The sequence below is a fragment of the Stylophora pistillata genome, chromosome 7 (genome assembly GCF_964205215.1).
Source record: "Stylophora pistillata chromosome 7, jaStyPist1.2, whole genome shotgun sequence".
Taxonomy (NCBI): Eukaryota; Metazoa; Cnidaria; class Anthozoa; order Scleractinia; family Pocilloporidae; genus Stylophora; species Stylophora pistillata.
The window spans coordinates 34,573,477-34,598,815 of NC_142525.1; the positions used below are offsets into that span (position 1 = coordinate 34,573,477).

Sequence of the window (25,339 nt, forward strand, 5' to 3'; positions counted from 1 at the left end):
GTTGTCTTTCTATCAACAGCTGAGGTTGTCAAAGCCTACGATCTTAGCCTGGACCTTCATCTTCAGGGTGGTGAAAAAATCCCCCGGCGATCCGAACGATGTTATCGTCACCAAACAAATCTTACTACGAAAGTGAAGATATACCCCATCACTTACCCTCTAGCTCTATTACATAAATATATCGGCCTAACTTACCCGTATTGAAATCGAATTTCAAGCGTCTGATCGGATAAATGGATCGTTGTAAACTCCTGTACAGTTTTGAGTACAGCGTTATTTTACCGGTTTGCCGCGTGCAGAATGATGAACTCTCTCTCACTTCCTAGAGTTTTAAAAACACCAACAAAAGGAAACAGCAATTAGAGTACAATCGTAACTCTCAAGGCTATCGAGGGAGTGTCGGATGCAAGTATTTCCACGCGTTCCTTCTCGAATATGGGTAATGTAATAAACACCATATTTGCCGTAAGCTGATCGTTTCGGATACTCCTCGCGCGATCGATCGCGCGGCCCACGCAAAACGACATTTCACAGCCAAAAGATATCACGAAGCGGTAAAACTGCCTTAAAAAGTTGTTTGATGGTATTGACAGCGTATATTGTTATTCAAGTACCTGTGGTTTTTTTAAACGCCAAGGAGCAGTCTTTACGAACGATCAGCCCGCTACTATGTCGCCTCTCGGTTACAGAGTCTTGAAGAACTTTTACAGCTTGCCAAAGTTGTTTACCTCTGGATCCGGACTTCCTAGTTTGTTTAACCGCAATAGTTGTTCTCTATATTTTGGAGATAGAGTTTATAGCTATCTTTGGAATGACCTTTAGATAAATTAGTCTCAACATGATATTGCCAACACCCCGTATCTATCGCAAAATCAGGTCTAAATTCTTAGCAATCTAAATTCGGATCAAAAATGAAAGTAATTTTAGCGATTGGAGTGACTTCCTTGCTTTATTGTTTCATATTCCCTTGTTGCTGAAATGTCACTGATAATAATCACGTTCTAGAAAATGTCAGTTGTTGTTCATCGTGGTTTTGTAGATACACGAGACTTTTAATCTTCTGTTTCTAATGAAACAGAACAAAGGAATGTCTTTTTTAAATATAAACGACGACAAGCAATATTTTAATTTCTAGACAATTACGTACTTTAAGAACAATATTTAGAATCCGTTGCGCTTGTAACAGTAATTTTCCCTGAAAATAGTTGAGACTACAAAGCAAAGACGTCATTAATTTATCCGTTTTAGGTTTTTATTTCAGTGTTTTTACAATTACGTCAAATATACAGTTAGTCAAGTACAAAAAGGTATTCAACCTAATGCTGCAAAAGGCAACAAAAAGCATTAATTCAATAATTTAACTTCTTACAAAGGTTAAATCTAATCCAAGCAAACTTTGGCACAGGTTTGTGGCACAAGCACAAGCACAATGATGAATAAATGTTCTCTTTGAGAACACGCGTGATTGTAAATAATTCAAATCGAAGGTCGTGAACACCGTGCAGCTCTTTAATTCTTCAACATGGATTTTCGTCATTGTGCTAAAAAGGAAATCATCCACTCGAGAAAGAACAGGAAGTTTTTCTCAGTAGTCTACAAGTAAAAGTCAAATGCGCACGGCCGGCATTTGAATGTTGGAGAAACCAGACTAAGATCGATAAGAGCCAAAATCTGCCCCGTCATATAAGAATTGTGTACACTATAAGCGACAAAAAAAAAAAACAAAACAAAACAAGATGTTTGAAGACAGACAGAGCTAGTGTAAAATGAAATTCGGGATATTAGGAGCGAACAGCGGAGGGAACACACATTCACGTCACGTAATGTGAAGGAAACATCAACAACTTCTTTCCATTTCTCTCAGTACGGGAAGTCCGTAGGCGAGCGGTTGTTTACTTTGGCGAGGAAACTAACGCCCTACCTTACAACACGTAGCCATAAAAAAATATTTTGAGAGAAAAACAGAAAGGCCAAAATTAGTTCAATTCCAGGGTTAACATCATGAACTCTTAACCGAAGAGTCTTTCACAAACCTCTTATGAACGAAGAGTTGTTCTAATATGATCAACACCAGACTTCCACTGTTTCCAGATCGGCTTAATTTCAAAAGAAACACAAGGTATAAGTTTAGATATCCGGGAAACAGTTTTAGGCTTTGTCTTCATCTGTTCTTCTAAAATTGTCTGAGTTAGCATCAATTTTCCCTACGCAGTTATCCGCTCGTACTAATCTGTACAATTCCCTTTGACCCGGTCGATGAAAAGCGGGGGATTAGGAAGCGCTCAACTCTATCCGGGCTTTTCTGTTAGGAACCAGATGATCAAAGAAACATTCCACCAAGCACTTAGCCTGTTAAAAAAAAAAAGGAATCATAGTCTTTATCTAAGAGATAATTGTGCGATTTACGAGAAATATAACCCAAGAGAGGTCTTCGACAACCAAGACTGATTCCCTTCCTAACATAAACGCCCACTGGTTCTAATCTTCGACAACGGAGAAGTGTTAGTAAATCAGAATTAAGATTCGACTCGAACAGTGGTTTATGTCGGCCTCTAATTGGGGTTTTTCATCCTACTAAGCGAATATTCGGTGTTACTTTCAGTTGAAGGTATTTTCCTACGTCGTTAAGTTAAAACGAAATATTACAAGATAGCCCTTCATGGCAAAAGGAGAAAGGAAGCCCGAAATTGTAATTTCAATATTAAGGCGGGTGACGCAAGCTTATGATACAGCATATCCGGACGCAGGAAAAGGACCCTCTTATACTAGGAAACACCGCTCTTACAGGTACTTGAAAAAACTAATCAAAGTATACTTAGATACTCATTACGCTTTTTATAGACTCCAACGACAATATAGTTGGGTAAATACAGTATCATTTGTCACGCCATCCCCAATGCACAATTTTTAAATTTACACATATTGATGCAAGAACTTTGAATTTTTAACGGTCATTTAAAAAGTATAGGGCATTTTCTGTGTTTCGTGTCGTATCTTTGGGAGAATTTTTCCATGCAGTCTAGAGATATAGAAGTTTAAAATTTCCTGGCCTTAAATATGTCAGAGATGAACACGAAACATCTATATTTGGAACGCAAATTTCTTTCAAATTAACTGGACAGAAGCAGTTCTCCCAGAAATTACAGTGAGGCCCAAGACGCAAAGTATATCTAAAGCAGAGTTCATTCAACTAGTTCGTGCCGTAAATCCTTTCGATGTACAAGAGTAAAGCGATTTGGAGGGAGTTGGCAAATTGTGGTACATTCCCGAAATTCTCTAAAAAACAAACCTCTTTCAACGTCTTCCCCGCCAACATGAACTTTCCTGAATTTACGAATGATGATTTCAGTTTCGGAGAGCTAGGATCGACAACAGAAGACTGTTAGAAATGAAAGCGTAAGATTGTTGTCATATCTGCATCTTAGTTCCACTATACTGAAGTACGAAAGACGGGGAAAATGATCATAATGACGTTATGATCTTCGTATTTGTCTCTGTGTGCGTAAAGTACATCACAACACTATAGTGACACTTAGGCAGGCTGAGGAACACCAAGGTGAAGTATTTGATTAGAGAAGAAAAAAAATTCCAACCACATGTTGAAGAAAATCTATTTTTTTGTAATACCAAATATTTTTCGGACGTCGCGCTGAATAGTTTTTTTTTTCAATGTTTCTTGGCTTGGAAAATGAAATGCGACAAATTTTTCCGTTTTGTCTACAAGCGTCCTCAAAGGCAATTTATTTACACAGAGCTTGACCTTCATAACTACAAATACATCCTGACAAATTACTGTCATCTTTCGCCATCTACAGTCTGGGGTGATCACAGATAGCAGAAAAGTTATTTTGAGCTTGTTTTACTCGCGAGTTTTCTTTAACCAGTTTAACCAGTTTAACGTGGCACGTTCTCACGAAAAAGACAATAAGCTTTTCCTTCACAACCACCCGCGTCCAGAATTGACACGTAAGAAGCATTGTGAAGGAAAAACTCAGCCGAAACGAAATTTGACACCATAGACGACTTCACAAGAGCACTTTCCTGAGGTAAAGAGAAACTTTACCCCAACACTTTTTCCTAATAAGTGCCTTGGCAGATTTTCTTCGCTAATGAATACCGCGAACGCCATTTTCTTTACAAGTGCACTTCTATTAGGAGTGGGAAATGCCCAAAACAGTTGACACCACACAATATGGTAGTTTCAATAAAAAAATGTCTTGAACTCGCCTACTTTGTGTCAATTTTCTTTTTCACCGACATGCCTACCTTTCACACAACGTGTCATAACAGGTGACGGCACCGTCACGCAAGACAGCCATGACAAGACACGGTGACTTGGAGAGTTGAACAGCCTGGAAAACATAAGTTTTTGGTATTTCTTAATCACGGAAGCACAAGGTTCACACATGTAACTTAAAAGAACACTTCTATTTTTCTTCCTCTAAGCAAGCAAGGGCACAACATTTTCAAGGGAGTCATTGGTAGCCCTTTTTCCTGCACTCAATTCGGTATGCAAAAACTTCCTGCCACTTCAAAATTGTAGACCGAACAACAAACTATCAGTCTTCAAGTCTACATTTGAAAGACTGCTTGGATTTCGGAACTCTATTTATTCCAACCGTCCCAAATATTACAGTTCTGTCCGCCTCAATATCAGAGGTTGAATGGAGAGGGGTGAAATATCCAAATAAGGGTTTGCCAACACAAATAAAAAAATTCAGGGTCTCAGAGAGATCTTGAGAGATCGAAACCATAATTTCTGAAACGTGAAATTTAATACAGCTGTGGATCAGAGCCACCAGTCCAGTCCAATTTTTCGCTAAGATAGTCATAGAGTTTGAATTCCTAACAGAAAGAAATCCTGAACAACAAGGGATCTACAGCAAATAAAATTGCAAAGAAAAACAGATGGCTAGTAAGGTTAAAGGTTAATTTGCCTGAGGACAAAAAGAAAGTATCATGGCGAGCATGAAACGTCAATTGCACATGATCCTAATTGAGGACACGGAGAAAATTCAAAATAGCTGACATCAAAAAGATAAGAATTGTCAAGAATGACGAAAATACCTACCAAGTGATGAGGTTTCCAATTCTCGGGCAGGCAACCGCTGTACAGCTTTGCACAATGCGCCGCTTCAGCCACTCCTAACAGCACCATTCGAAGCCCGATGAAGTGAAACCCTGCAGTCAGCAAGGCCTCTATGATCTCGGCGTAACTGATGTTACCTCGCCGCCCGGTCTGAGCACCGCTGACCAACAGCTGTGGCAGTAACAGCAAGCAATTGATCTCCAATAAAGAACTCGGCAGGAGGGTCATACCCGGGCTGGTTTCCACCCTGCTCTGCTCTTCTGTGGAGAGTTTCACGAGCGATCTGTTGGCTGTCACGCTAAAAACTTCATCCAGAGTTAAACATGGAATCTAAAAGAAAAGGCCCAGTGGTAGTAAGACCGTGGTGCGTGCATGGTTTGCGAGCTGGACTCGAGATTTAAACTGAGAGTTAGTCTGGTTTACAGACTAAAACCCTTTACTAAACACCTGAAGGGAAGAGTAAGAGAGTCAGGCATTTGGTAAAGCTAGAGACAAAGAAACTTGGAGAAAGATGAAGGGTCCTATTATCCTTTAAAGGATACAGAACTTGCAGTAGAGCACTGCACCGGTATCGCAAAGGTCATGGGTTTCACTCTTGCAGAAGCCTGATTTTTTTTTTTTTTTTTTTTTCAGGCTTTATTTTCACTACTACTTTGGTAGTGTTCATCACTGGGATGATCATAATCATCTTCAGAACCTATAATAAAGAAGACAAGAGATGGCGTATACGGAGAGGTGTAAAATTCTTAAATGGAACTCTTTAGTACAAAGGAGAGATTTCCTTTCCTTAGTGGAATGTTATAAAACTGTATTCAATCTAAATGGATTGAATTTCAGCGACTATTTTGAACTTTGTAAAAACACTAAATCGAGATCGAGCCACCCATATAAACTACAAATCAAACTCGCAAAACTGAACTGTTACAAAAATTCTTTCTTTGTCAGAATTATCAAACCCTGGAATAATCTTCCTATTAATTTATTTACTTTTTGTGACAGCCCTAACGTTCGCGAGTTTAAATCAAAATTGAAGAAACATATGAATATTTATTGAATCGTCATTTTATAATTGATATTTAGCTGTTTCTTATTTGACTTTTTTATATTTTTATTAACTAGTTCTGTAAGATTTTTTACATAAATAGGAGACCCTTGATATAGGGCCAACCTCTGGGTTTCCTTTTTCTTAATAATTGAGTATTTGCATGTTGTTCTGAAATAAAGTATTGTTAAAATAATTTCTAACTTCACCCATTTCATTTACATAGTAACGGTACTCTCTATCAGTCACAACACACCTACCAAAACGGTTTATTTTCTGACGAATACGCATTTCCTCCGAAAGAATCCATTCCCTTTTAAAAACCCGTCAGAAGAGTGGGTACGATTTATGCTTTGATTGCTGGTAAGTTCTGAGTCACAACGAAATTTTTCAGAACAAGAATGGAAAGGTCTGTCGTAGAGTGACGTGATTGCGATAAATTCGTCTTGAAAAGTTAAAAAAAATGGTTTAACTTAGTATTCTAGGAATTGTTTCAATCAGCTCTGTTCATGTTAAGTTTAAGACAATCGCAGGAATCAAAAACTTCAATCATTAAAAAAAGTAACCTTCGTAAAATTTAGACTTTTTGAAAGGATAAGAATCGAAGGAGTGATCTGTACTACTTCTGTTTCTACTCGCATAGTTGGTATAGCAGAGTTTTTTAATCCCTCAGGGACATGGTTTACTTTACTCGCCGCCACTTAGTTTAAGATAACATACCTCCTCAGCCCTAAGGTCAATACACGGAGGACAGCAAACACCTTCAGGAAACAGAACCTTGATATCTCTGATCGCCTTTTCGTACGTTTCAGATCCTACCAAACATGATTAATAAATTAATAAAGGCTGATAGTTTCGAAAGAAATTATTTGGGGCTGCGTCGGTGGGAGTAACGAAATAATTTGGATATATCAATAAAGTTGAAGTGGTAAATTGGCCACCGTAACGATTACAAAAGCTGACGTTTCGAGCGTTAGCCCTTCGTCGGAGCTAACGCTCGAAACGTCAGCTTTTGTAATCGTTACGGTGGCCAATTTACCACTTCAACTTTGTTGATATATCCAAATAATTAATAAATTAGCGAGGCCAGTTCCTTCACCCACAAAAACAACAAACGTTCAAACATAAGGTTAATGCCTTGCAGATATCTCCGAAGTCGCCTCTGGCGAACTATGCTCTTCCGTACCCACGATTTGCGCCATGTCATGCCTATTCAAACCCTGAATATCACTCTTTTACAGCTAGGGAGAGAAATCAAACCACGTTTTCCCTCAAAGAGAAGAACAAACACAGCACAGCAAAGTAAAGCACACAAAAACACAGCATAGCACAGCAGAGTAAAGTACAGCGAGAGACCATGAGATCGTGAGTTCTTGAAGGCAGTTAATTGATGATCAAAATATACCAAGGACTTACATAGCATTTTAATACCTTACCGTAAAAGCCATTTTGAATCGAATCCTCGCCAAACGAACCCCTCAAATAGAACTGAGACAGTTTCTTTGCAGCTCGAGCATCACTGGGACCGAGTACGTCCAGAAGGCGCCCGACAGCGTTCTCACGATGGAGACATAGCACCACCGACGGACCGGATGTCATGTGACTTATGTGACTTTCTAGTTTTTCCTGCAATCATGCGATAGATTTTAAACGTGATAAGGTAAGCTCGTTCTCAGTACAAACAGGAAAATAATAGTAAGAATACAAACAGTCGGTCTTTTTCTTGGAGCAAGTGCTTTAGGCGCGAAGAGATCGACACTAGACAAATTGATGGGACGGGGTGTGTCGTGCCCAAGTTTTTTCAAAGTCCCTACTCGGAGTCGTCAATCACTCGTTTGCTTTCCCTTCACGTTCGTTAGACCATAGGCGAGAACAAAACAGACTATGACTAATCTGAAGACATTTAAGTAAGGCGGACTATGGCCACGTTGGTGCTGCCAGCAACAGATAAATTTAGAACTTTTGCGGAAAACACAAGCGGAAAAATGTGGATGTCCGTCTGTTCTTCTAATCTTTACAGAGATCCAAAATACTTCAAGGAAAAATATGTCCTGTATGACACAAATGGAAATGTACTTCATTTCTTCTTCCAAATGTTACGGAAATAAACGACGGAATGATAATCTCGTGGACCTTACCTTCTCAGCCATGAGCGTAGAAACGTCTTTGGACGAAAGACACGTCATTTTCAAGGCAATCACAGAGAACCCTTCTTGACCCAATCTCTTTAACACCTTACCGAGGTGTTTGCTTGCAGTGCGAGGCTTTAGCACACACACTGTCGGTATGACACGGGGCTTCTCTAGCAAACTCTGAAGGACAGACGTGTCGGCGTACCCCAAAGTCTCCACACTGCTAAGAGACGCCGTCCCAGGAGACTTTCCGAGACTCACCCGTCTGCTCCTTGCCTTCCTATCGGAAGAAGAAGCCCGCGCATCCACCTCGTCTAACGACTCGCTACTTCCGCTGCAGACACCGTTGATAATCCGCCGGGGAGGGGGAAGTAGGTAAAGGTTTTGCCGTGCGGACTGATCAGAAAAGAGCTCTCTGTCGAAGAAGATCACTGATAGCTGTCTACAGGCAAGTTCGGGTGTGCATGACATAAGAATATCCAGGGGGACGCTGTTGTTGGCAAGTTTTGACTTTGAAGAATCTGAATAAGAATCTAGAAAGCGCCTTAGCCGCACAAATGCATTAACACTTCTGAGAGCTACAACTAAAGCAGGACCGGATGTTAGAGTCTTGAGACTTTTCTTCCACATCGTGTCTCCGATTTTACACGGCGTAAACTCCTTGGCGTGATGCAATGACAACGAAGTAAGGAGCTTCAGCCCTAAGAGTTCAAAACCACCACGAGGATTTGACCCTTCCTGCGGTTCTTCATCCCGCAGAAGCTCGCTCAGAAGCGTCCCTGCTGAGACGGTAGCTTTCTCTTTTAATAAGGTCACGACACAGACTTGCTCCAATTCGGGATTGGAATGAAAAGCGTGCCTCAGCAGCTCCACAGGGTAAGCTGCAGGATCAGGGGTGAGAGAAAAATTTCCGCCGAGCTGTTTAAGCATAGAATCGCTGTAAGGGACGGCTAGAAAACACGACCGAGACAAGTCGGAATGCGATACAGAGTTAACGATTGATTCAGTCACGGACAGCGAATGGTGTAATGCGTTTTCCCTTCTGAGTAAGAGCACTGTGGAAGCTAATGGTGCTAAAGACTGATTATCGCGCTTGCGACAGAACAAGGAGATCTGCTCCGGCGAGAGTCCAAGACCGCTAAGACGCATTGTATTCAAGTGAATGCGTTTAACGCCTTGAGTACAGAAACCAGTCTCAAGGCAAGCGCTTAAGACGTTCCCGATGTAATTTACAGGCAGCGCTGGTGAGACGAACAGGAATATGCTGGTGTCGGTGGAGGCCGTAAGGAAATAAGGCGGTGGTCTGAAGTTTCCGTGAAGTGAGCTTGTCAATAAAGGGCTTTTGTTATTTCGACCTCTGCCGAGAAAGGAATCTTCCGGGTTTTCATCGCATGTCACAGAAGGTTCTCTACAGCCAGTGTTGATCACGCCACTATCCGGAACACGGCCCCCAAACCAACGGGATAGTTCTGTAACAACACCCTGTGCGCTTCGTGGGCACCAAAATAGATGGTCTTCCTTAGCCCCACCATTGTACACGGCTCGTAGTGAGTTGGGGTCTGTTCGTTGAGCTAATTTGGCATCTACAGGCCCCACCTCGTCCTGCCACTTTGAGATGGCCTGGGGCCCACGTAACGCGAGAACCATAACAGGGCCTTGAGGACCAGTACAAATTCCATCCTGTGATGAGTTATTTGGGAGGTGAAATCCAAAGGCTGTGGAAAAAAATTTAAACCAATAATAAAAAAAGGCACATAGGATAATAAAATGTGTGGAAAAGGTGGAACATCAGTAACGCAATCAAACTGCACCAAAAGAAGCAGTATCAGCTACCTGGTTTCTCCTCATGTAATTCGTTGTGTGAATACACCAGCCTGATTCCAGCAATATCCAGAGCATTACAGTGAGCGCGAATCAGCACATCGAGCAAGCAAAAGGGCTGGCGGAACACGGCAGAGTGCATCAGCATCAGTGCATTGTGTATTTCTGGCCCTTGAAACAGCCTTCCACCAGTTTTGTCGTCCACAGGTGCATCTTCTGTCTCCATTGTCTGCCAAAAGAACCCAGGTTTGGCCCCAAACACACGCCACATGGCCTCAGGGTCGGGATTCACAGTCAATAGCGTTGATAAATTCTTCTTGCTTATTTGAAGCTCTGCAAGGTTGTGAGGCGGGTATGGCACGTGTTCTGACAGGCGATTGTAAACACTTTGAAGCGTGTTTGTGGAGAGGAACTTACTCACTGCCTGCCTAAAGGAATTGTTCGTTTTCATTTTAAGTTTCCCGTTTGCGTGCTGCGTACGTGAAAAGTCGCCATTGTCACTACGACTAATAAGACCGACGTCAATCTTCAGCTTCCCATTGTGCCAACTTTGCTGCAAGCTAACAACATAAAAGGGTGCTCTGCAGATCTCGGCATAGTCTGTAGTGTTCATAGCGGGACTAACCAAACAGCAAAGCCAAGCTATTAGGTGCGAGAAGCAGTGTGTATCTGGGGTGACAGCTCCTCTTGCTCCCTGGTGAATAACACTCAGCTCACCACAGCTTGAGAGCTTGGCAGTCAGCAGCAGATATAATGTGTCTGTATCAAGGTTTGGTAGACTCTGCAAATGGTTCATATAAGAGGCTTCCTGAAAGGAAAGAGTGACTTTTAATACTAAAAAAAATTCAGAACTTTCCAATGCATCACCGTGTAGCCGTCGGCCTCAGGCCGTACTCAAGACCTCCCGCCCGGTAAACAATATAACGTATCATTACAGCATGATTGAAAACATGGTTGTGTGACTCTTTCAAGATGACAAGTTACCTCGTGAAAGAGTACTGGCGTGCAAGGAGCGACAGGGTGATGCTTGTGGGAAGATAGCGGTGGCTTCAAATTTTGTAAACTCTTGTGAAGTCTTTGTCTTTTAGCTCTCTCCTCTTCTGTCAACACTTGCTTATGCTTCACGCTGGACTTCTTCGTCTCCACACTCGCGGCAGAAGTTAAATTCTTATTGACCTCATTTTCGACTTTGTTCAAAGGATCTCTCTTTACAGGAGAAGAAAACCCAGTGATGATTGTTTTATCAGTCTTCTCAGGCGATGTTAGGTTCTGGGCTTTTCTTGTCTCTGTCATTGTTAAATTTTTGTTGTCCACGGTGGAGTCACCTTGCATCACATCTGGTACAAGTCTAGCAGTATCAACACGAGAAGCAGCTAATAATGTTTGCTTGAATGTGTGTGTTCTATGATTTGTGCTGACTTTAGCTTTGTGACTCAAATCTAGCTGTCCGTCATGCATAATGGTTAATGTGCCAGGCCCTATTACTGCCTGCCCACTTTCCTTCACGATACAATTCATTTGCTGTGAAATTGGTCCGCCTTCTGTAACTTTTTTGTTTGACATGTCATCTCCGTCCCTCTGTTCAGGTTTTATTTCGTCCAGAGCACTTTTTATCCTTTCTGGTGGTCTCTTCTGACCAACACTACCATTGTTTTGTCTTGAACACGACAAGGAAGCCTCTTTGGCTTTTCGTCTCTGATTTTGCCATGACTGATGGCCGTCATCTTCATCTGAGCTGCTAGATGACCTTAAAATACAGAGGTTAATGTCACACTACGGTTCCAGAGTGTTGTGGAAAATTCCCTGGTCTAATGGCTCGCACGCTAGATAGAAAGGCGTAGGCTTTGTGTCTTCAGGAAAAAAGTTATCTTTCACCTCTTCCTTTAACTTTTAACTTCTCTTTCCATTTTCAGAAAACAGGTAAAGTGAGTAGCATAACTTATCTGCCTAACTTGTCTTACTAACTTAAAGGGAAACATAAAGAAGCGGGAAGAGAGAATTATGAATGACATCTAGGGAAGGCAAGGGGTTCAAATCAAGGAGAGGAATGAATTAGTGCTCATTTCAGAAACAAATGCTGTTGCCAGAGGATGCAGTTATTTTTGAGGCACTGTCAGTAAAAATCAGATTTGACTATCAAAATCGCGGACACAGCCAAAAAATCGATTTCGCTTATACTTTCTATTTTGATAGACTCTTGTACCCATGTAACCAAAACAGGGTTAGTTTTTTCTAATCCTTTTTTTTTAGAGTAATTAAATAAAAACGGTCGAGTGTGGATGGAGCCAAATTTCGATATTCGAAATATCGAAATTCTGTCATATTCACGGCTTGCCAGCGTAAGTCGAAAATTATCTGTGAATTTTCCTTTGCAATAACATTATAGTTAGGGCCTTGAGCAATTCATTGATAACATGAAAAGCAGATATGTTTTCGTTATAAATATTTTTTGAAATTTTTTCTGGATGACACCCTGGGGGTGTTTTTCAATAGCTCTATGGTACCCTAAAACAACTGCCAAAAACGCTTGTTGGTACGCGAAGAAGAACCCAATAACTATATTGCAGATACAGTTTGAGAATAGACGTTCTCAGATATACTTTCAATTTTTTGGGATAATTTTTGGTTTTGCAGTAACCCTTGTTTGAAGTTTGCTTATTTTCGAGATTTGCCGCAGTCGCCACATTGAAGTTTCAACTAACTTGACTATCAAGAAACATTTGATCGCAGGTCGAAAGGTACGTTTGAAGTTAAAACATGATAAGCTAACTTAAGGTAAGACTTGGTATCTGTTTCTTATCTGGAAAATTAATTAAATTGGTGGAAGACTCTGGCATAATTTTGCTTGTTGTCAGTTTGTTTACACAAGATGATTTGGTGACTACTGTACCAAAAAAGTTACGTTTTGTTGATACCTTCGGTTTCGGTGGCAAATATACTTTCTGGGCATTTCAGTTATTAGTTTTACCTTTCAGAATGATCAATCTACGAAAACTCTTTTCCATGACAAACACTGATCAAATAATAAACTATATAGCGTGTGAAACAACCTGCTTCTTAATGTATCTTTCAGCAGACTGTCGGCTCGCTTGTCCAAAGATCAGTATCACTGGCATGAGGAAGTTCGCTGATTTAAACCTTATTAATATTTTAAAAAGCACGATATGTCCAAGTTTTATTCATTTAGTTATGTCTGCAATGTTTATCTGAACGTAATCGTACGTATCCTACTCCAGTGGCAGTTCTCCTTGTCTGCTTGCGTGACACCGTGAAGTGGGAATTCTGGAGGTGTCAATTTCAATTTTCTCTGAGAACTTTTCAGAAAATTGTCTCATAACATTGCTTCATTAAAACAATAAACCTTTCTCAAGCATGGATTGTACGTTTTCATTGATGGTCGGGAGAATGTGGACCTGATCCAAGATCGGAAAATCAATCTTGTCAGGGACTCCCCCTCGTATCTTGCAACAAGAATATGCGATCTGCGAAATAATACTTCGATAATATCTCTTCCTTATTTTCAGATAAAGGGTAGCTTTAATTTTGTTGATGAAAAAGTCTCCGAAAGAATCTAATTTATCTTATACTTGGGTGTTTTTACCGTCAGAAAACGGCCTCCAGGGATTGAATATCGTTTATACCATAATCTACCTTAGTATCAACTGATAAAGGATATGTTATATGAAGTAGTTTTTTAGCCTGCGTTGCAGCCGGACGTGTCACATAATCTCCGGTATAGCCTATATCGGCCGTTTAGACTGTCTGCGACGTAGGCTATAGTTTTTGGGCTTTCCTTGAATCCTCGGGAGTGTAATTAAAAGCGTGGCTTCGTTTAACGTCCTTCATGTTTACTCGTCTCTTTGAGTATTGCCACCCTCCATAGTGATAGACAAGACAGCAGTACTGAAACTTATTCAAATAGTCTTCAAACTTTAGGTACTGGAAAGTGCTGGAAACCAGTGCAAGCCATGACGCTTGATGAGAAGAGTCTATTTATTCATATTTCTATTTGTTTTGATAGAATTTTGTGCCCCAAAGGGGCCATTACCCCTACGCGGGATGGTTGAACGGTTTGGACAGAGTACCCGGCCGTGTACACTTTCACCCGTGTTCGGATCGTGTCGTGGGAAGTTGGGACACGGATGAGAACACGGGCGAGAATACGGAAGATCGTCATCCGTGCAAAATACGATGCATGGCAGCCAATTTTTCTTTTTTATTCGATTTGCTTTTTTTTTTATATAGAATCAAAACGAATTTGGCTGGTTTATATAAACTATTCAAACGTTATTAGTTTAAGCATATCAGTCAAGCAATTGAATATTATTCAAACGTTAAAGGTATCAAGCAATTAATTCTCCCTACAAAAGCTACAATTTATTTCCAGTTTATTACATAACGTGACCTCAGTTATGTCACTTCAGGAGCTACGCATCCAAGAATGTTCGAAAAATGGAAAAGACACGGTGAAATTGACGTTTAAGTGTGGGGCATTTGTCTTCTGCGAATTGCATTAGAAGGATTAATTTCCATTAGATCAACAGTGAAAAAGTCAGGATTTATTCAGGAATTTCAATTTCCCGCAATTCGCACTTATCGTGACTAGGTACCAACTCCCTCTGAGTTATTTCTAGTGTCCAGTCTATTTTGGGCTTGGGTGACGCGCTGTCTCTAATGGCATGTCTGAGCAAGTCGCACAAAAAGCAAATCTTTGGGACTATAACATTCAACTTTAGAATGTCACTATGTTTAAAAAGAAATTTGGGCTCATTCTTTGCAAGCTATTAATATGTGGGTCTTTTTACAAATTACTTCCAACATGAAAAAGAGTGCAGTCACGGCTTCGATGATGCCTGTTATTCACGGCGTGACAGACCAGACAAGTGATCGAACCGCGTCGAACGGTCCTCGATTGTTGCAATGTATCAGGTGATTTTATGTCTACCAGCGCAACACCAGAAAAGGTTCTGATAAGAAACGTCGCCAACATGAAGCAGACTTACTTAGCAAAGGTCGCTTGTGAAAAGGAGAAAGCAGAATTTAGCACGAAACAAACTAACATGTCAAGACGAGCCAAACACGTAAAGACGAGGTCAAGAGGTGAGTCACAGCAGATTTTGTAAACGTTTCTCGACGCATTTCTGTTACGTGTCCTCTACACTTTTCTCTGGTGCATATTTAGCTTTTTCCATTGATTTTGCTTTGCTTAACAATTTAGGGGAGCTTTACATTGGAAACTTTTAACTGCAAACATGTGAAGTGTTACTTCAAAATGGCGGATATTGAAAATTGTCTCACTTCAGGAATGTCTTTTTGTACAGATACAAAAGATCCCAGGGAAATAAAACGGTAGAAAGTTGAAGCTATCCTTGAACATGGCTCAGGAGATTTCCTGGTCGATTTCATTGCGTACCGCGAGTATTTTTGGCACGTTTGTTTGAAGCATCAACGAATCTATTTCAGAGGAGCTGTAGGTGCACTTGAAAAAAAAATCATATTATATTTTTAAGAAAAGGTTACGAATTGGTGGTGCTGCCAATTAATTGCAGAAGCATCAGACGAATAGGATTAGTGTGAAAATAATTTAAAATTTGCGATGAATTGACTCGACAGCGCCACGAATTAGGACAATTTCAAAGGTTTTGTTCTAGAAAATGTGGTAAACCGTTTCAAGTAGATTTCTCCTATTTACAAGTGAGAATTTTAACAAACGAACATTGCTGTCCTATGTATGGGTCTTAAGCCTACCAATTGACCAAGTATGGGCGAGAATGAATTTTGAGCTGTGTCCGCGATTTCTTTGATTTTTACTGACATTTACTCTCAAGTTTTCTTTTTCGCTTCAAAAAGAGGCTTCTAAAATTAAGTACCATCACAGAACAGACTGATGAGGTATTTAGAATACTGATATGTTTATTCAAAAAACTCAATGATTGAACTTTTGGGAATCCACTTACTCTGACTGCTTGTTGTTGCTGATTCCAAGTATTCTGCATATTGATGGAGGTAATTCTTGATTTCTCTGAAAATGATTTATTCTAACATAAGTTCAACCTTGTTTCCAGATGGGATTTGAACCCACGACCCTCCGTGATCTAGTCGGATGCTCTAACCACTGAGCTACAGGAGACTCTATGGTGAGCAAGGGTCAATTAGTGGGTATTGACTGGAACCGCATCACGTGGCTACGTGATGTTGTAGCCGCGTGATGCGGTTCCAGTCAATACCCACTAATTGACCCTTGCTCACCATAGAGTCTCCTGTAGCTCAGTGGTTAGAGCATCCAACTAGACCACGCAGGGTTGTGGGTTCAAATCCCATCTGGAAACTCGACTTTTCTCTTATATTAAAAATTGTTTATTTCAAGTTCAACCTTGATTCATAAATTTTATCATTTTACTTGTGGTTGATATTTTTTTCTTATCTAGAGAACAAAAAGCTAAGATTATAAAATCAAAATGAAAAATAGAAAGACTAACACCTGCACACATGATTTACACATGTAATTGCCCTATAACCTTGCACTAATCTAACCATATTTAATTTATTAATAAAATGTCTTTCTTGAACACTGTTAACAAATATTATCAATCTTCCCAACCAATTCAAATGTGCTTCCCATATTCCTGGAAGTCATAGTGCAAGTAGTGCAGAGCTCCAGCTCTGTACTGGTTTCATGCCCAACTGATCTTTAAAATTTCTAATAAAAGCAGTTGGTTGAAATTACAATAGGTTAAATTTTCTCATGAAACTAGCTGAGATCTTTGGCACTGATCCTAAGAATTAGTGTCATCAGCATTGTACAACACTCACTACCTCAAAAGTAAAATCTTAGTTTGCTGTCACAGGTCTGTGCAATGGGAGGAAGGTGCTTCAAATTTACTTTATATAAGACAAACTGACCTGAGGGGGAGCTTGTTTCTCTTGTCTTCTTAAATCCAAGAACACTGTGTTGTTAGATCTATGTGAAACAGAAGGATCTAAAGAAGCAGTGACTCCTTTAGAGGTGACAGGTGGACTACTCATTACTCCAACACTATGCACCATATTATTCTCTCTCTCTGATGGACCTTTTGAATGGTGATCAGCAGGACTTAAAGGTGTTGGTGCAGCATCATTCCGCTGCTTTTCACTCAGTTTAATCAACCCTTCCATGAGGACTGTGCTATTGTCAGCATCATCGCTGTAGTCACTGTCACTGAGAGTGGATGGAAACAGTGGAGGCACAGTCACTTCATTGGCGCACTCAAGGTAATCACCGAGATTCAAGTGCTCCAGAAGATCAAAACTTAGTTCAACTGTCTCCTGGTTTTCTTCATGGCTCAGATCAATAGGATCAGGTGCTGTGCTTCTGGATGATGTTGACAGCATTGGTCTCTGCTGCTTTGGATTTTCACTATCAGTGTCTGTTGTTGTTTGTGTAGAGCTTGATGAGAAAAACTTGTTTGGAAGAGTAGAAGGAAGAAGTGCAGGAGAACTGCTAAGAAATTCAATACTATCCTAAAAAGACAGAAAAGGTTAAATGAGTTGAAACGGGCCAACAACAAATAACTACCACATATTTAATTGCGACCCCGCAAGATCTGTCAGCCTCATGTTAGCATAAGGAGATGCAGCAGCCTCAGGAAGAGCAGTGGCCTCATGGTTGGTGCACTCAACTCCGGATCGAGTGGTCTGTGTTCAAGCCCAGGCCGGGGACATTGCGTTGTGTTCTTAGGTAAGAAACTTTACTCTCACCCAGGTGTTTGAATGGGTACTGGCAAATTTAATGCTGGGCCAGTAACCCTGTGATGGACTGGCATCCCATCCAGGGGGGAGTAGAAATACTCCTAGTCACTTCATGCTAAAGAAACCAGAGTTAAGCACCAGCCTGATGGGCCACTTGGCTCGTAAACAGACTTTACCTTACCTTACCATGTTAGCAAAAAGGGAAGAGAATGAAAGAGAAATCTGACCAGAAAAATAAAGCTAAAAGTCCATCATCTTATATTTGTTTATATCAACTCTTGCAATATAATCTCTTCCAGAGTTTTAAGCGGGGAAGTAGCCAAAATTATCAATTATGATTTCTAAAATGTTTGTCTGGTTATAAATCATTAAGTTAATTATCAAACAACCAACCTGGTCACCGTCTGAGGGTAAAGAGGTGTTTGACATTTGCCCATCAGGTCTGACAAGGAACAGTTCACTGTCTGATGGACTTGCTGTGTCAGCAGAATGATCAACCTTACTGCTGGGGTAATTTGTTTTGGATAAAATATTTGATGACAAAGGCCGTGCTTCTCTTGTGTATGAAAGGGGTTCGTCATCATTATCACTTTCCTTGAATAAAAAAAGAACTTAGAAATGAGGTTAGATAATACTGGCAAGGTGGTTCTAGACATGTGGTAGATACCTTTTACTGACTGTGTTCAAGGACCCTTCTGTAAATTACGCACTAAGTTTTTTGGTAGAAAAATATTAAGTACCATAACTTACAGTACAGTCTGAGAAAACATGGCTAGTACGATATTTATTATATTTCTAGGTTTAAATAGAGTGAGGGGGGGGGGTCGACAATCTTTCAAATTCAACAGGCCACACAATGAAATATGACCTACAAAATTGGCCAATCATAACCCAGGGCTTGACACTGACTTTTCAACTTACTAGCCAAGTGGTTAGTGGCATCTCAGATGTTAAGACAGTTTTTTTTATTAGCCAAAATGGCTAGTGAAAATCATCAACCACTAGCCAAAACTGAATTTCTACTAGTCTGTGGCTAGTGGGCTACCATTAGTGTCAAGCCGTAATAACCTACGCACTACCTAAGTGATATAATAAATAGATTTCATTAAGCATAAAAATTTTATAAATTTATTAGTGTTCTATCGTATATGCTGCGATATGATTAACTACGCTTCTTGCTTTTTATTCCATGATAGACAGCGAGTTAAGTAAGTAGCCTGTCTTACTGCCAGTGTTTGAATTATTTGTTGATTTATACAAATTCAGTTAGATTATTCCCTCCGGTTTCTATGCATGACAGAAATCTTAGGCTCATTATATAATTGCCAATTACTGGCAGCATATCTGCAATTAAAAGCAACAATCTGTCAAATAAACCTTTAGAAAGAAAAACAATTAACTATCAAAGCTATTCGCAAGGGAGTTCCTCCCGCAGAAGAACATTCCCTCGTATCATATTTTCGAATTCCTCCCACAACGAGGCAAAGGCGAGAAATCTGGGTCGCCTTTGTCTCATGAGGTAATTACTTTGCGAATTGATTTGCAGTAAGCGCATAATTGCGCGCTCAACTCACTGCCAACAAAGAAAATCTTGAGACTCTTTGAAATAATTATCAATTTCGATGTCCTAACCGAAAAAAAGTACGATTCTAAACCTACTGTTTCACGGCTGGTAAGCTTGTTTATGTTGCCTAAGTAACGAACAAGAATTTAAGCTTATATTTTTTGTACTATGTAAAAAGACCCAGATTTTTTTTATAACTGTTTTTCCGAGGTAGACAGCTATTTCATACATTGAATTAACTACTAATTTACCTCCGAGGAATTTTCCAATTCTAAGGTAGGAATACTGGCTTGAATATCGGCAAAAATATCTTCAAACACCGACTTGAGTTTACATGCACCAGTGGCTGCTTCAAAGTTTCCAAAATTCCTCGTTGAAATTTCTTCCTCAAAGCTTTCGTCGCTACTGGAAGCAGACTCCTCTGGCTTCCACATATTTTATCAAAGGCAGCACCTCAACGTTCGGTAAATTACTGAGCAAAAGCACAATGCCACGAGAAAGGTTTCACAGTCTGGACGAAGTCTGACGCCATCTTGATGCCTAGACTCTCGCCAGGCCTTCACTCGTTATCCAAGATGGCGATCTTCAGTGTGTACATTTTAAATCGTGCAGGAGGCCTTATTTATCATTACGATCATTTTACACCAAAAAGTGAAGTGGAAAAGACATTTAGCTATCCTTTAGATATTATGCTTCGCGAAGATGATAAGTTGGTCGTAATATTTGGTGAAAGAGATGGCATAAAAGGTAATTATTTTTTTCCTTCAACATGTCTCGCTTTTTCTAACTGTTTTAACCACTGCTGATGAAATTTTCCTTTCTGACAGTTGGCCATGCCTTGCTAGGAATCAACGGTGAACCAGTAACAGGGAAACGCTTGCCCGACGGAAGAGAAGCAATGGAAGTCATAAAAAACCAAGAGAACTACCCAATATCCTTGAAGTTTGGTCGTCCAAAATTGACAACAAATGAGCGGATTATGTTAGCAAGCATGTTTCATCCGTAAGTTACTCAAGTCCTAATGACACGTCTGATAAATTGACTTCATGAAAACGAACGAGTCATAGATTACGTTTTCGCTATTTTGAGACCTTAATTAAGTGATCAGTGCGCTTGGATTCTGGAGTAGGCTAATTTAGTGGTATAGTATCTCTCACTTTTAAGGATTTATTCTTTCACAAAATTAGTGTACAAACAGTATATTTAGGACTTTTAACTCTGATCACAATCAGGCTCTATGCAATCTCTGCAAAGCTGTCACCAGAACAGAGATCTTCTGGAATTGAAGTCTTAGAAGCTGACTCATTCAAACTCCATTGTTACCAGACACACACAGGTGAGTTTATCACCTAACTGACAACAAATAAGTTAATGAAGTCTTAACAGTGGTATTAAAAACTGTCTTCATGCCCCAGGTAAACCAAGGAAGGAATTGATGTAGTCAAGGGGCCTGTGCTTTAAAGAAGTCTTCAATCTTGTTTCAATAATCTCTCTTCTCACTAACCCCCCCCCCACCCCCCTCTCCTCTTTCCCTAACTCCCTGGAGAGGTGCAAGAAGGCTGGCTTTGCCTCTTTTATCTTTTAATTGATTAAGTTTTGATTATCACTCATTCTCTGTAAACTCCCTACAGGCTTGAAGTTCATTGTATTGACAGACCCAAAACAACTTGGAATGGATAATTTCCTCAAGAAAATTTATGAGTTGTATTCAGACTTTGCCCTGAAGAACCCATTCTACTCATTGGACATGCCCATAAGGTACAATTGTCTGTAAGTTACTACAGCATTTTACCAATGACTTGGTATAAGGACCAAGGTCACCCTTTATCAGGAAAAAATTATGCTTTTCTTAGTAACCACATACATGTACATACATACATAAACTGCATTGAAGTGTCAAGGTATTTAGCTAAAAGCTAATTTTGGGCACTATAAATGAATAACATGAGTATAATATAAGATTAAATAGAGTTTATGTAAAAATATTAAGGATATATTCTCAAAATATCATTAATAATATATAAAAAGTATCAATATATAAAATTGTTACAGACAATCATATAAGCAGCAATAGAATGTGTATATAGAATTTAGAAAGTTAAAAGTCTAGAAAATTTAAATAAGACGAATTTAAATAGAGGGTAGGGGAGCACACTCCCAATACACCAGGCAGCCACACAGCAAAAGCCACTATGCATACCACCTCTTTAAGATGAGCATGCACAGCAGCCACGTGTGCCATCCAGCAAGCCAAGCACATTGAGAGCACGCACCCCTATCCTGAATGCCTGAAGACTGGTCTTACTGCATAGTTCCTGGCTTATCTTGCCCCATATGTGTGGGCCTAAATATCTGATACTGTACTTGCCATACTTAACAGTATTATATCTTGGAACAGGAAAATCACTTCGTAAGTTATAATGCTTATCTTGCTGAAAAAACATATTACATACATGCTCTGGAACTAGTGAATTTTTAACCTTGTACATTAAAATTAGTATATCTTGTAACCGTCTGTTCTCAAGACTAGAGAGTCTTCCCTTCTCTAGGAGTTCCTCATACATAGCGTTTCTATCATTATATACAGCACGTAATGCCTATTCTTGTACCCTTTCTAATTTTCTTGCATCAGATGCTTTGCAAAAATGCCACACTATGTGACAATATGTTAAGTTAGGTAGAATTGCTGATTTGTACAATTGTAACTTGGCTTCTCCAGGAATCATTTTTCCGAGACGTACTAGAGCACCAACTTTCCTACTTGCCATTTTACATATATCACTTATATGAGTACTGAAACTAATTTCATCATCTAGTGTTACTCCCAGTAACTTCAAGTCTGGTGATGATTTAATAATCTGTTCATCAATCTCAATATTGCACACCCTCAAAGTTTAGTGTCTACAAAATTTGATAAAAAAAATAGCTGCAATAAGGGTAACGTAGAGGCTGACATATCACTGTCTTCCTTTCAGGTGCGAACTATTCGATACCAACTTACAGAAAGCCTTAGACCAAGCTGAGAAATCAAATCTTTATTCAAGTAATCCTTCCTTAGCTTAAACAAGGCCACATCAAGATCACAGATCTTATTTTCAACCAAGGGATAGAGTGTATGAAATTGTCAAACTAGTGAGACAAGATTTTCTTCATTTGAATGAAAAGGAAAATGGATTTAACACAGTTACATGAAATGTAACTGTGTAAAATCCATGTTACTTGTTGAGAATAGAATGAGAGGACTTAAAGTAAATATTTGAACAAATTCTTGTTTGAGAACCTTACAGTATAGCAGACAAAAATTTCTGAAGATTTCAATAAAATCATAGTTTTTACATATTTACTACAACTGATCACGACTGTGAGGTTGAAACTGGAGTGGATTTCTTCAGATTAAGTAATGATACTGGAATATTCAAGGGATTTAGAGAGGACAGTGGTGTCTTTGGTTTGCCAGAACTACTGGCTTTTGGATCAGAGGTGCTACATGCGGGTTCAGCTTGACCTGAAGAGACCTGTGTCTGCCCTGAAGATGAGGCAGTATCTTGACTCTGCATCACTTCTTTGTACTTGTTGGTAATAAAGCTGACTTGGCTACTAATATCATGACCTGCAAGACCACGATCAAGGTCTGCCATCAAGTCCAAGATAACTTGAGCATCTGCAGTGAGAAAGAAAGAAAAAGACACAAATTAAATATGTTGATGCAGGTTTTGCATTAAGGATGTAAAAATAAATGAATCTTTGTTCAGAACCCTGTGTGCAGTGGTGAATGAGAACTTTTATTACATGTATGAGAATGTTATCGAAAGCTATAAGGTCTTGCAGACAAATACAAAAAATCTCGAACTTTACAGTAAATAAGTTGAACAAATACCTATGGATTGTGTGCTGAAACATATACATGTAAAGCACTTAGTACAAAGAAAAGATTGGTGTCAATTTTGTGAAAAGATGTTAAGTGAAGAGTAATGAAGTGTGGGCCTTGCTCAAAAACTGAAGACAAAGTGCAAGATAGGAAAACACTGGCTGCTTCCACAGATGAAAACTTAGGGCAAGTTTTAAGTTCTGAGTGTTGGGCCCTTAGAAATAGGTGTAACACTTCTTCAAAATTACAAGGGCTACTGTCCTTAATTTACTGCTAGTTCTCCTTGATGGCATGTCAGTCCATTACCAAATAATACCCCAACAAATTTATGTCCTTGGCATCTTCTCATTAATAGCCCTTGGTAAAGTACAAAACTGCTTGAAAAAAGCACCTTATTAAAGAACTTGACCAGCTCTAGGTCTATGGATGAGGTTTTCCTATCTCCTGATGTTCAAGATATACTACTGACATGGCTGAAGTTATTTTTATCCAAATACATCACTTACCAAGAGGGGTGAGGTTAGGAGGTGGCTGATCTCGCATCACTCTACTTAGCAAGGTGTATATCTGACTGTAGTCTGGTGATAAACTTTCCCCTGTGTATAAATTCAAACATGTTTAAAATGATGAAAATGTTATTTCCACTCAAAGGTCAAAAGGCACACTTGGGACTTGCAGTATTGTAACTGCCTCTGAACAAAAATATCAATGTCCAAGACTAAAGAGAAACAGTTATCCAATTATCATTTAACAATAATTGGTAAAGGATAGATTGAAGTGTTAAAGAATAAGGCTGAGACAAAAAATCCAGACGGGAAGGTTAAAAGAAAACTATACTTAAGATTTATCACATCCTACTCAGGATGCCATTTTATGTCTTATGAAATTTCAAGAATAATTTCTTTTACCCTAGATTAAACATAGGACGTAACAAATTGTTTTCTCACCATCTCCAGGTTGGTTTGGCTCCATGGCTGCAATTGTCATAATCTGCATGGAAGTAAAAAGAACGAGTAAAAAAGGATATCTAGCATTTTAATTCTTCAGGAATTAAACAGAAATACAGTAGGTTTTAATTGAGTGTTGAAAAGAATATGGAACTGGTCTATTTGATGACCTTGAGAAAAACCTTCATGTTGTCCAATCAGAGGCAAAAGTAAAACTGATTGCAACTTGCTTGGCCATCAATGCGGTATGCATATTAGATACTTGCTAAGTTTACTTTATTCAACCATCATAAGTACACTTTGAGCTTGGTTTCTGACACTTAATCAAAACCTGCCTCAACCCTTTGATGCCACTCCCCTTCAGTTTATCAACCAACTTGTAATAATAAAGTACTTCCAACAAGTAAGTATCATAATCATAATAATTAAATATTTAGCCCCTTTTAAGCTCCTTTTGTAAGGGGGCTGCTGTCTAGGAATGGCAAAATTGTGAGGTATGGTCATGTACTTCATGGTTCTTCACATCATTGGCTTCTAATCAAATCAAAATGTGATCAGGTAAAGTTTTTCTTTTTTTTTTTTTTCCCAATTTTCTTCAGAACATTTTTGGTGATAGGAGTCCCTTAATCTCCTCCAGAAAATGTCCAGTTAACTAATAATAACTTCAGTCCATATAATATCCATACATTACCCAACAAACAGATAATGAGAATACTCAAACTTATCAGGTAGAAGTTCTTATCTTGATCTAATACCAAATTCTCCAAACTAATTTCAAAGGAAATGCATAGCAGCTAGAGGGGAGAATTAACAATCTGATCTTGGGAATTAAAGGGTCAAAGGTCAAATTAATAGTGTGTTGTGCTTCCCTCTGCCCTCCCCTCCCCCCTCATTCTGTCCTGGGCATGATAACTTTGGGTTGGTTAAGTAAACTCAAGATAAGAAAATTGTCATCTCAAAATTCTTCAGCAGTATTCAGAGCATGAACTTCAGACAGCTGTTACTTACCTCACAAATTAATTAAACTAGTCTTTTAATTGTATTAGCGTGAGCAAAAACAAATTTTTTTAAGCCCCTTACATTTATTCAAAGTGCTTTAAGTAACATGTATTGTGTTCAGACAGTAGATATTTCCAGTTCCAACTTTG

At 39.4% G+C, this 25,339-nt stretch overlaps 3 protein-coding genes and 1 long non-coding RNA gene across 5 annotated transcripts in view; 2 read left to right on the forward strand and 2 right to left on the reverse strand.

Annotated features, from left to right (window-relative positions):
- LOC111338656 (uncharacterized) overlaps nucleotides 1-333 on the reverse strand; it is a 13,379-nt gene extending 13,046 nt beyond the window's left edge. Inside the window, exon 1 of one of the 2 annotated variants that reach the window (XM_088728862.1) lies at nucleotides 196-333. The gene's annotated coding sequence lies outside the window, so the exon portion shown is untranslated. The remainder of the gene's footprint in view (nucleotides 1-195) is intronic. The other variant, XM_022945173.2, reaches the window with a different exon arrangement.
- The window catches only part of LOC148727594 (uncharacterized), a 1,905-nt gene extending 170 nt beyond the window's left edge, over nucleotides 1-1,735 (forward strand). Inside the window, exon 2 of the long non-coding RNA XR_015990097.1 lies at nucleotides 20-1,735. This is a non-coding gene — a long non-coding RNA (uncharacterized LOC148727594). The remainder of the gene's footprint in view (nucleotides 1-19) is intronic.
- On the reverse strand, nucleotides 1,235-19,810 carry LOC111338658 (dynein axonemal assembly factor 8). Its single transcript, XM_022945175.2, has 13 exons — nucleotides 19,628-19,810; nucleotides 18,206-18,406; nucleotides 16,988-17,584; nucleotides 16,042-16,106; nucleotides 11,069-11,831; nucleotides 10,097-10,892; nucleotides 8,270-9,978; nucleotides 7,568-7,757; nucleotides 6,852-6,946; nucleotides 5,072-5,419; nucleotides 4,267-4,352; nucleotides 3,290-3,359; nucleotides 1,235-2,349 (listed from the first exon to the last, which is right to left on the reverse strand). Exons 1-13 carry the CDS (start codon nucleotides 19,808-19,810, stop codon nucleotides 2,272-2,274), a joined length of 5,181 nt encoding a protein of 1,726 aa, XP_022800910.2. The 3' UTR covers nucleotides 1,235-2,271.
- A 102-nt stretch (nucleotides 19,811-19,912) lies between these two features.
- On the forward strand, nucleotides 19,913-23,130 carry LOC111338661 (trafficking protein particle complex subunit 4). Its single transcript, XM_022945179.2, has 5 exons — nucleotides 19,913-20,123; nucleotides 20,204-20,378; nucleotides 20,609-20,712; nucleotides 21,008-21,134; nucleotides 22,352-23,130. Exons 1-5 carry the CDS (start codon nucleotides 19,913-19,915, stop codon nucleotides 22,437-22,439), a joined length of 705 nt encoding a protein of 234 aa, XP_022800914.1. The 3' UTR covers nucleotides 22,440-23,130.
- Nucleotides 23,131-25,339: the final 2,209 nt, after the last annotated feature.

What these genes read in the sequence shown, in the direction of transcription:
- LOC111338658 (XM_022945175.2), bottom strand. Translation starts at nt 19,810, where the DNA reads ATGTGGAAGCCAGAGGAGTCTGCTTCCAGTAGCGACGAAAGCTTTGAG. An exon ending in GATTCAAAATGGCTTTTACG is followed by an intron (nt 6,947 to 7,567) that starts GTAAGGTATTAA and finishes CATGTTTGGTAG; the next exon opens with GATCTGAAACGTACGAAAAG. An exon ending in TATGACACGTTGTGTGAAAG is followed by an intron (nt 3,360 to 4,266) that starts GTAGGCATGTCG and finishes TGTCGATCCTAG; the next exon opens with CTCTCCGAAACTGAAATCAT.
- LOC111338661 (XM_022945179.2), top strand. Translation starts at nt 19,913, where the DNA reads ATGCCTAGACTCTCGCCAGGCCTTCACTCGTTATCCAAGATGGCGATC. An exon ending in TGAAAGAGATGGCATAAAAG is followed by an intron (nt 20,124 to 20,203) that starts GTAATTATTTTT and finishes CCTTTCTGACAG; the next exon opens with TTGGCCATGCCTTGCTAGGA. An exon ending in TTAGCAAGCATGTTTCATCC is followed by an intron (nt 20,379 to 20,608) that starts GTAAGTTACTCA and finishes GATCACAATCAG; the next exon opens with GCTCTATGCAATCTCTGCAA.